Below are 12,404 nucleotides of genomic sequence, written 5' to 3' on the forward strand. Positions count from 1 at the left end.
CGGTGATCGATCCGGTTTGGTTTGATGATGATGACTCAAACAACCAAGATAGTGAGAATGATTTGGATAAGACTGAAAATCTAGAGTTGTTTGAGCCTTCGCTGGTATTTGAGCCTCAGTCGGAAGAGATTTTTGAAGAATTTTCTGATAAAGGAGTGCCGACACTGTTTTTCTCATCTCATGCCGATTATTCAGAGTTGTGTGTTGTTGAGGTGACGAGCTTAATGTGTCTATATCTAGCCAGACTTGAGGGCATATGGAATCCAGACCTAGATGTGGAATCATATGACACTTACTTTAGGCATCAGCTGCTCTTTGATAAGGGCTTCTGAGGGTCAAGCCGACGACTAGAAATCAGGCGCTACTTGGGAGGCAACCCAAGAGTTTTGTATTTTAGTTATTTATTTTAATTTTAGTTGTTGCATTGAGTCTTGTTTCTTTGTGATTTGATTTTGCTCAATTTCTTGTGTGCAGGGTGAGCATATTGCAGACGTGGAAGATTGATGGCCTCAAGGGCTCATACAGTAGGAAAAGATTAATATCCAACTACAAGTACTACATTATAATCAACCAGGGGAGTTTTTAGTTTTATTTTTTATTTTTTATTTTTTTGTATGCATGCATTTAGTTGTTGGTGTTAGGTCGACTTTTTTTTTCTTTTCTTATGTGTGGGGACCCGAACGCTAATTCCAATTTTAATCATTCTTAGGAATTAATCAATCAATTATTATAAACATGGTCTAATTTTTTTTTTTTTTAAATACAAAGCAGAAACATAATGTAATTTACTTCAAATCACATATTAAACATAAACATACAAATCGTGTATTATCTACAAGAACTCAACTAGGTTCAACTATATATTCGTGCTGAATCCTAAGTTTCTTTGGAGCTCGGATCTCCACGCTATCTAGTCCAGCTTCGTTCTCTTCATGACCCTGATCCTATCCCACCTGTTGCCATGCACACATACAAACAAGACAACAGCCGGATAACTCCGGTGAGAATTACATTCTCAGTACAAATCATGTATACATGCAATAACATAATCAATGTAAATGCATAAAACAAACATTCATAACATGTATCCAAATCAGATTATAAATCCATATCAAGAATAAATCATATTCTAAACATGTACCATCATCAGGAACATAAATCGACATGCACCATATTCAGGAACATAACCAACATAAATCAATATGAACTGTCAATCGTACTTGTGACTCCACGACTCAGACCAGACTCAATCCTAGTCTAGGGATCCCGATCAGAATAAGAACATACACCCACCTACACTCCCGATCGGGGTGGTGGTATGTTCTTATTCACGGACTTTGGCTCTTTCCATATCGAATACCAGTAATAGAAGAAACTCCGATTCTATCCACTCCGATATAGCCAAACGTCCGGTGTCTGACCTATCCGTCACAGACTTTGGCATTTTCACCAATACACTATCCTGCGACAAAGTGCAATGGGCCAGTGACGAGTCCTCACTATCTGTCCCGTCTGTCACAAGATCAAATGTCTACAACTAGGCACATCCACATTTGACCCAAGACATACATTGTCTATACATCCATAGACCAAAGATATCAATCACATTCAATTGCAAATAACAATGCAATAAAATAAAGTATGTGAATAAGGGAAACTCGAGTCAAACCTCGCTCGAGTTGTGCAATCCCAACTCAACATTAATTTATACTTTTATCTTCTCGGTCTGACGAAGACGAAGTCCCGAAATTAAATCTGTCCATATCCAATCTGAAATGACAATATCGGATAGAATATGTAATAAAAAATTCAATTCACGGCCTGTTCTGATCAATACGCAAATGAAGACATAATCTGATCAATATCGAATCAAGATATAATCTAATCCATATCGATGATATCCCGATAAAATGGAAATCACTACTGAATCTGATCAATATCTACCCACTGATATTTCGACGGCATAATATTACTGTCTCAATAATTCTGTCAATCTCAATATCACAGACATAGTACCAGACTTGTTACCAGTATCAGTATAACTCATAATCTCCATGATAATACAAATCTTATATCGAATCTCATTCATATCACTTCAGAAAATCATAACAAATATATAATCAGTCTGTTCTTCAATCTGATTTCAAATATATGATGTCTACTATATCAAAAACACCATACATGATTCATATTCAATCTTGACACTATCATAATTTCAAACGATATCTAAACGTAACAAAACTTATGTCCAATTGTAGCCTGCGTCGATAGGAACTTAGTACTGAAGTCGGATTAGAAATTAGACAGACGATTCTTTCATAATCCCAATTCTACGATCAATGGATTGAAAACTCTCCAAGGCTTTCCCTCGGTTTCCTTTTTTTTTCATCTGAAGGGAATTCGCATGCTTATATATATATATATTTATATATATATATATATAGACATATGTTGCATGATGCTAGGGCAAGTGGCGTTGTGCATGTTTTGCACGTTGCGCGAATATGCGAGCCTAAGGCCCGCGCATATGCGCCGGTAGTTCGAACTAGCATTTGTCTGCTCGCGCATATGCGCTGCTCAATTCTGCGCATATGCGCCAAACGTTCTGCCCATCACGCGCATGTGCGCCATTTACGTCGCGCACATGCGCCGAACGTTCTACCCATCACGCGCATGTATGCGCACCAACTCGCGCATGGCGTATCCTTCGCACATATTTCGCGTCCATTCTTGTCGTTCGTGGTCTAATCTATTCCGTCTATAATCTTGTCAATTCACCAATAAATCATTTCAGATTAATATCAGATTACGGTAATAAAATCTCGGGCCTTACATTTCTGCCCCTCTAAGATATGATTTCGTCCTCGAAATCACAGGTAATCACATCAGATAAAGAAGAAATGTATAATAGAGGTTAATTCAGAAAACTCATTCTATAAAACCATTCTGAAATCTCAATCTCATCTAAAATACTGTCTCTCAAATAGTTTCTTTCAATGCTTTGCCAACTTTACCGTATTTCCAACAGAAAAATAGTTTTCATTCTGAATTTTCATTCTTTCACACATCCCTGATTTCAATCTGGAGAAGAATTCAGGAAGTATAATATCATCACACTACTTAAGATCATTCTGGTAAAATCAATCGCAAATACTGGCTATACAGCATCCGTATATACCAATCGATAGCTCCTAACAACTCAATCGCGGCCGCAAATACCAACAATCATCGCCCGACGTTGGCATTTTCCATATCAATTTCCGAGCTATCTTCATTTGCTTCTGAATCAGTTTTATTTTCTCTATCAAATCTCTGATCCTATCAAATCCAATCTTAGGCATCACCGCAATATCATTCCCATACGAAGGAAATCTGTTGTCTCACTGTACAATACCTTGACTAAAGCTATCTCGATACTCATCTAATAGCTATTATTTTACAATATTTCATAAGGTGACAAGACATCAGATAACTAGTGCTAAAATCCAGCACTACAGTTCCTGGATATCCTCCAGTATCTAGATATTTCGCTCCGACTATTCGTCAATCTATAAACCATAGATAAAAAATAATGCTATATATTCTGCCCAAAAGTACAAAATCAACCCAAAATCATGGTATGACATAATCAACTCTGGCATTCAATACAATCCGACCCCTTTTCTGACATACCTCTCAGTCGTCTAGTCATATCTGTACGTCATCCTGTACAATATAACATATGTAGATTTGAACAATCGTTCAATCATAACCACATCCTGGTACATTCTTGGCAAGATTTCAGTAAATCTATCACCAGATCCATAGAATTGTACTCCTATTTCTATTCAGGAATCGATAATCTGTATAACCAATCTCTTGGTTTATATCTTCCTGACTTCATTTGTCAGCGATTTAGAAATTTCAATCCAAATTCTGACATAACTGATTTCATTTGTTTACATAAAAACTGTCCGTTCGAATTATCACACATTTCCTGTTACCAGGATAATACTAAATCTACTATTGTGTGCATCTGAGAATACTTGTCATTTCAGATTCGAAATATCTGACACAAACAAATCAGCTAATTATATAAAATAAAACATTACCTACCTGGTATTCTGATTGACACACTATTCTGATTATCGAAATCAAGTTCTGAACAGTCTGATCAAACTTCAGAACTGCTGTAATTTTCAAAATCAGCTCTGAGTCGTCTTGAACTGTATATAATCTCAACGGTTCATAACAATCGGTATCAAATACGGATTCAGAATAACAGCAATATCGGATCGGATTCAGAATACCAATCATTTATACTGATCTAGTAAACTCATAAAACGTAATTTCTGACATTTTTGAAGTTCTGCCATTTTCAATATCGTTTTCAGCCATTGATCATGGTCTCAACTGTGCTACAATCAATCAGTATACTATCTTCAGATATCACAGACTCTGAATACAATCTGTTGTAATCAAGATTCATATCCGAACCATTATGTATACAACAATCTCAGTTCCCAGAATATTCAATACAAATTTCAAGTGTTCGATTCAATCAATCATACGCTGCGCATGTATCAAAATATCATAGATAAAACGAGCATAAGGCCATTGGAAAACTTTTGAACACGGGATTTATCAACACATACGCAGAACTGAAGTATTTTACAGAGAAACACACAATCAGATGTAACTCTAACTCGCAGGCAGTAAATCTTCTAACTGATATTTCAATTCTTTCAATTCAATCAGTCTCATTCTATACGGAATTCTAAAATTAAACCAGTACCTGGCATCGAATCAAGGCTGAAATCAGACAAACCTGAAATCTCATCTGAAAAAACTATAGCAACTCTCCTGCTACTGATAAATCGGTCCCTGATAGGCTCAACTTCAGTAATCAACTGAATACATAAGGAATTACTCCATTCCTTTCGATAATCATCGAATCATACATGATACGGATATCAAGGAATTCAAAATCGAGAATCCTTACCGTATATCATTCATTAATCGGCCATTGCAGGTCCGAATCTTACCATCTCATGGCAAGAATCTACACAACCCTGTACTTGTTCAATATATCAATATCAATCATGTAGTCATAATCAGACAACACAAGTACCACACAATCTAACTCAATTCCATTCTCATCTTACTGTAGTATATTGTATGTCATAGAATTTCCCTGATGTCAAAATCTCTCCCCAAAAGGTACAAAGATCAATACTACAGTAATACAGACCCAATAGGTACAACATATATGAATGCAACTCAGTAAAAGATAATTTTAGGGAATGCATTAGAATATATCAATACGTATGTAACATAATCATAAAATAACAGTACCTGTCACTATGTCATCGCGTGTATCCTGGGTCTGTTCCTCGATTACTACCACCAGATGATTCTGCTCCCTGAAATCTTCGGGAACCTTTCTGTGGACATACTCTAGCAAAGTGTCCCTGCTGCTTACAGATATTGCACCTACTAGTCACTCCCTGGCATTGCTCCATGGGATGTCTCCCTCCGCAAGTCTTGCAATAAACTCCAGTATAACTCGAGCTAGAACCACTGGCGCTAGATGAACCACTCGGTCCGTTTCCCAACTTCTTAAACTGTTTCTTTCGAGCTTTCAATTGTTCTTGCTTTCCACCACTGCTGCTGCCAATCTCGATTCGGGAAGGTAGTTGTTGTGGTCTCGATGTTGGAAGAACATACGAAGCTCTTTTTTGTCCCATCAGAACTGTTTCTACTCTTTTGGCTCTGTTCAGGGTATCAGCAAAGTTAGTCGGTTATTTCACATTTACCAATGTACGTATCTCCGGATTCAGTCCTTGGATAAACTGACCAGATATAGCTTCATCATTCCTAGCCACGTGAGGGGCAAAATGTAACAAGGTAAAGAACTGAGCCAAATATTCATCAATATTTAACTGACCATGTCTTAAATTTGCAAACTCTGCACTTTTATCCTGTCTGTATGATACCGGGAAAAATCTTTGATAGAATTCAACTTTAAAAATTTTCCTCGTAATCGCTGGACCACGCTGTTCTAAGGCTTCTTTGGTTACCAGCCACCAACTCCTTGCGACTTCCCGTAACTGGTTCCCAATATGTTTAACTCTACAATCATCTGTGAAACCCAGAAATTCAAACAGCATTTCTATGTCTTCTAGCCAATTCTCACAGTCAACCTGCGTCTCAGTACCTCTCAGAATCGGCGGTTGAAATGACTGAAACTTCTTCATCATTGTTTCCATCAGAGTTTCTGACACATCCATCTGATCAGTCGAAGTACTACCTCGATCTGAAATTCTTCTAGGGGGTATATCTGATAATCACAGGTGTTAGTGGTAACATGAGACAAATCCGTCTCAATCCCAATTCCAATCAGCTTACCTCTGATCAAGAATTGGTTCCAATCCAATCTCAAATAATACACAATACCAAATCAACTCAGATATTCAGGTAACATGTATTTAAAAGCAGTAAAACATAATATCATGCTAGCATACACAATGTAATTCAACATTTTAATAAATCACATGCTAGCACTCACATGCAAGGAAAGAAAATTCATTCTACCCCGCTCACTAGCTTCTATCTCAGTCTCAAGAACCTACAGTTCTAGAACCTACTGTTCTGGAACCTAATGCTCTGATACCACCTGTTGAGGGGACCCGGACGCTAATTCCAATTTTAATCATTCTTAGGAATTAATCAATCAATTATTATAAACAGGGTCTAATTTTTTTTTAAATACAAAGCGTAAACGTAATGTAATTTACTTCAAATTACATATTAAACATAAACATACAAATCGTGTATTATCTACAAGAACTCAACTAGGTTCAACTATATATTCGTGCTGAATCCTAAGTTGCTTTGGAGCCCGGATCTCCACGCTATCTAGTCCAGCATCGTTCTCTTCATGACCCTAATCTTATCCCACCTGTTGCCATGCACACATACAAACAAGACAACAGCCAGATAACTCCGGTGAGAATTACATTCTCAGTATAAATCATGTATACATGCAATAACATAATCAATGTAAACGCATATAACAAACATTCATTATATGTATCCAAATCAGATTATAATTTCATATCAAGAATAAATCCTATTCTAAACATGTACCATCATCAGGAACATAAATCGACATGTACCATATTCAAGAACATAACCAACATAAATCAATATGAACTGTCAATCGTACTTGTGACTCCACGACTCAGACTAGACTCAATCCTAGTCTAGGGATCCCGATCGGAATAAGAACATACACCCACCTACACTCTCGATTGGGGTGGTGGTATGTTCTTATTCACGGACTTTGGCTCTTTCCATATCGAATACCAATAATAGAAGAAACTCCGATTATATCCACTCCGATATAGCCAAACGTCCGGTGTCCTGACCTATCCGTCACATACTTTGGCATTTTCACCAATACACTATCCTGCGACAAAGTGCAATGGGCCAGTGACGAGTCCTCACTATCTGGCTCTTCTGTCACAAGATCAAATGTCTACGACTAGGCACATCCGCATTTGACCCAAGACATACATTGTCTATACATCCATAGACCAAAGATATCAATCACATTCAATTTACAAATAACAATGCAATAAAATAAAGTATGTGATTTAGGGAAACTCGAGTCAAACCTCACTCGAGTTGTGCAATCCCAACTCAACATTAATTTATACCTTTATCTTCTCGGTCTGACGAAGACGAAGTCCCGAAATTAAATCTGTCCATATCCAATCTGAAATGACAATATCGGATAGAATATGTCAATAAACAGTTCAATTCACGGCCTATTCTGATCAATACGCAAATGAAGACATAATCTGATCAATATCGAATCAAGATAAAATCTAATCCATATCGATGATATCCCGATAAAATTGAAGTCACTACTGAATCTGATCAATATCTACCCACTAATTTTCGACGGCATAATATTACTGTCTCAATAATCCTGTCAATCTCAATATCACAGACATAGTACCAGACTTGTAACCAGTATCAATATAACTCATAATCTCCATGATAATACAAATCTGATATCGAATCTCACTCATATCACTTCAGAAAATCATAACAATTATATATTCAGTCCGTTCTTCGATCTGATTTCAAATATACGATGTCTACTATATCAGAAACACCATACATGATTCCTATTCAATTATGACACTATTATAATTTCAAACGATATCTAAACGTAACAAAACTTACGTCCAGTTGTAGCTTGCGTCGATAGGAACTTAGTACTGAAGTCGGATTAGAAATCAGACGGACAGATATTTCATAATCCGAATTCTAAACTCTCCAAGGCTTTCCCTCGGTTTCCTTTTTTTTTCTTCTGAAGGAAATTCGCATGCTTATATATATATATACATATGTTGCATGATGCAAGGGCAGGTGGCTTATGTGCATGTTCTGCACGTTACGTGCATATGCGCTGGTAGTTCGAACCAGCATTTGTCTGCTCACGCATAGGCGCTGCTCAATTCCGCGCATATGCGCCAAACGTTCTGCCCATCACGCGCATGTACGCCATTTACGTTGCGCATATGCGCCGAAAGTTCTTCCCATCACGCGCATGTATGAGCACCAGCTCGCGCCTGTGCACGCATGGCATCCTCTTCGCACATATTTCGCGTCCATTCTTGTCTTTCGTGGTCTAATCCGTTCCGTCTATAATCATGTCAATTCACCAATAAATCATTTCAGATTAATCTCAGATTACGGTAATAAAATCTCGGGCCTTACATTATGTGTTGTTTAATGCATTGGGGACAATGCATGACTTTAGTATGAGGGGGGTTTTGTTATTTGGTGTCAACAAAAAATTAAAAAATTAAAAAATTAGATGATGAAATTTGGCCAATGATGAATGTGAACTGATGATAGACATACTCATTGATCTTCATTTTTCCGTAGTTTTAGACACCCCTGTTGTTGAAACATGAAATTTTTGCAAGAATGTTGAATATTTTTAAACACATGTTGTAACTAGTGAATTGTGTGAATAGTAGGAAATTTTGAATTTTTGTGGGAAATTTGAGAAACATGAGGTGTCGGTTGAACTTGAGTGCATGTCTGTGAAATAAATTACTAACCAGTGGCACAATAATGAATTAGGCAATTTTTTTTTGTTATGGATTTGAATATGGAATACATAGTGAAAATTGTGCATTTAAAAAAAAGTTTCTTGTAAAAAGGAACTATTGAAAAAAGGAGATGTAAGGTGAGGGGGAGCCAAATAAAGGAATGCAATCCTATTCCTGGGCTAAAAAGTTGGAGATGCAAGGAGACGAGGAATGTCAGATGAAAAATCTGACAAGTGCATAATGAAAATTAACTGCGTACTCCCAAGCTATTTAATCAATTGACATCACTCTAGAAATAATCTCCTGAATCCGAATGTGCAAATATGAAACCCTAATAAGTTGCGCTTACTGGTTGGTAATAAGTGGAAACTGATGCATGAGAGTGGACTTGCACTAATATGTAGATCGAGTTATCTTGCAAATTTTGAGAATGAATCTACTGGAAATACATGAGACTGGAAACAACATTGCACTCACACACATTCACGTTCAATGCAGAAAAAATTAGTGTGAAAATTTCAAGTGGTGTGCGATGACTTGTGATGAACGTGGATCGATGAAAAATATGCCAAAGATTTGTTGATGCATGAGTTGAGCAATGATATCATCATTTGAACTAGTTTTATTTTATTTTTATTCAATTTTATTTTTTTGTGTTTTGTAACCTATTTTGCTCGAGGACGAGCAAAATGTTAGTATGAGTGAGTTGATATATGTGATTTTTACGTGTTTTTATTTCGTTATTCCGAGTCTGTTGTTACATTATTTTATCTGTATTTTATTCATTTATTTTATAATTTATGTTTTTGAGTCATTTATTAATTATGTTGATTATTTTGTAGGAGAAATACCAAGAAGATGGACCTAAGACGAAAAAATAAATTTTAGGACAGAAGGTCTCATGCTCGAGCCAACAAAGATGATCGCTCGAGCGAGATTGGGACTGAAAAAAAAAGGAATCACTACGTATGGAAATCAAGTTGCTTAAGTGGGGCCCACATCAATTGAGATTTAATGGGAGACCATCAATTGTGACTTCGATTTTGACTAGGAAAGAAAATTAATATGGGGCCCGCCGCTTGGATTAATTGTGTGGAGGCTTTACGGGAAATTGATGGAAAGAAGTGGGCCACTGATTTTGGAATTTGAAATTGGGATGCACAAATTAAAAAGAAGGAAGAACAGATAAAAAAGATGGGAGAGGAAGCACGCGCCGACTTGGTCTGGAGAGGAGAATGCGCGACGCACGAGGATAGAGCATCAGTGTAGCAAGCGCATATCAATTCAACCGGAACAAAAACCCGACAGCGTTTTCTCTTTACTCTTTTATTGTACTTAGGATTTAGGGTATCCGACCCTGAAACCGTTGTTTGATTATTTAATTCTCGACTTTTTTGATTTATTCTTGATTATGCTATTATTTTACATTGAATTGTTAAAGCCTAGCTAACTTTAATAATATCTAATATTGTGGGTGAGTTCGAGAGAGTAACTTGCGATAGGAACGAGTAGCATAATCCATGGATCTACAATTTACATAGAGATATGAAGTTGGATACACGTTGGTAGTCATAGTCCAGTAGAGCGAATACTAGAGGATTTCACAGATCGACATGCAATTCACCGTTAGTAAATAATAAAAGAAATTTTAGTTTTTTTTCGTGTAGAATTAATTTAGCATAGCACGAGAGAGTATGTTAATTGCTTAGGAAATCATGTCAAAAGCGTAAATCAGTGTAGAGATTAATTAATTAAATTAACGACGGGTAGGTGAACCGAGATCCTAACACTCGTTTATTTATTATTTTAGTTTATATATTTTTTAATGTGTTTGTTTCAATTTATTGTTCTAGTATTAATTTAGTTATTAATTAATTTGAGTGTCGTTTTAATTAATTACAGAATTTAATTTAAAGTAAATTTTTCTAATCAATCTCTGTGAGATCGATACTCGTACTCTTATACGTTTTACTATAACTTAACATCGTGAACTTGCGATTATTTCGAGCTTGGATTTTTATTTATTTTTATTGGAGATTCCACAATGCAAGTTTTGCTCGATCAATAACTGTACAATCTCAATGTATCCTACAATACAAATATCAAAATATATCAATCTCAACTCATAATCAATCGACAAACATAATCTGTTATCAAATCTGTATAATCTCAACCAAATCAACTCTGAAAAATCATAAAAATTTTATACGGTATCTGTTCTTCAATTCGGTTTCGATTATACGATGTCTAATATATAAATCTAATATATAAAGAACACCATATATCAATCATATTTGATTCCTTCAATATCATATTTTCAAATCATATCAAAACATAAGAAAACTTACGCCTCGTCGAAGCCTGTAACGAGAGGAATACGGTACTGAGCTCGGATCGAAAATCATACGGTCGGATCATACAAATCACAATTATAGTCTTTGAAGGGAAATGAAGCTTTTCTTCTGAAACCTTTCTCGTTTCCTTCTTTCCTATGAGATAATGGAAGGCTTAATATATATATTGCATGATAATGTATGGGTGGCTTCATCTTGTTGCTGCACGTCTCGCGCATATGCGCGACCATCCTCGGCGCATATCCGCGAGACATTTTGCTCGACGCGTGTCTTCTCGACAGCTCGCACATATGCACGTACCATCGCCGCGCATATGCGCGAGACCTACTGTCTCGGCTGCACAGGCTCCCGTGTGCATATGTGCACACTCACTTCGCGCATATGCGCGAGGTTCTCTGCCCATCTCGCGCATATGCGTGCCTTCTGGTCACGCATATGCGCGAGGGGTTCTGTCCTCGCACATACCTCGTGTCTTTTTTCGTCTTTCCCATCTGTTTCTTCCCGGCTATAATTACATCAATTATTAATTAATCATTTCAGATTACGGTAATGAAAATCTCGGGCATTACAAATATGCAAGAAAATATATCAGTAATTGAAATGATTTGTAGATGATATTTGAACATTAAATAAATGCTATGTAAATTTCCAGGCCAAAGGCTTTAATAGAATAATGAATATTAAATTTCTCAGCTGATAACTTACGGTTTTAGGCTCGATTAGTAATCCGAGTTGCTGGAGCAAGTCCTAAAATATATTATGTGTGATATTTATATGTTAGAATTTTTAAGTAATAGCTGATCATTTCCAGATTATTTTTTTGTTCAAAATTTAACCTTGTTTATTTTACTTTAGTTCGCAAAATTCATATTAGTTAGAATATATCTCTAAACATTACAAAAGTTGGCCAAAACGTCCGAAATATCACCAGGAAAGT

The 12,404-nt window shown here is 36.5% G+C and overlaps 1 protein-coding gene across 1 annotated transcript; it reads right to left on the reverse strand.

The window, feature by feature from the left end:
• Window positions 1-5,780: 5,780 nt before the first annotated feature.
• On the reverse strand, window positions 5,781-6,239 carry LOC140830146 (uncharacterized). The gene has a single exon (XM_073193431.1). The coding sequence runs from the start codon at window positions 6,237-6,239 to the stop codon at window positions 5,781-5,783; it is 459 nt and encodes a 152-aa protein (XP_073049532.1).
• Window positions 6,240-12,404: the final 6,165 nt, after the last annotated feature.

The sequence above is a fragment of the Primulina eburnea genome, chromosome 4 (assembly GCF_022965805.1).
Source record: "Primulina eburnea isolate SZY01 chromosome 4, ASM2296580v1, whole genome shotgun sequence".
Lineage (NCBI taxonomy): Eukaryota > Viridiplantae > Streptophyta > Magnoliopsida > Lamiales > Gesneriaceae > Primulina > Primulina eburnea.

Coding starts and splice junctions, on each gene's coding strand:
- LOC140830146 (XM_073193431.1), bottom strand. CDS start 6,239: ATGATGAAGAAGTTTCAGTCATTTCAACCGCCGATTCTGAGAGGTACT.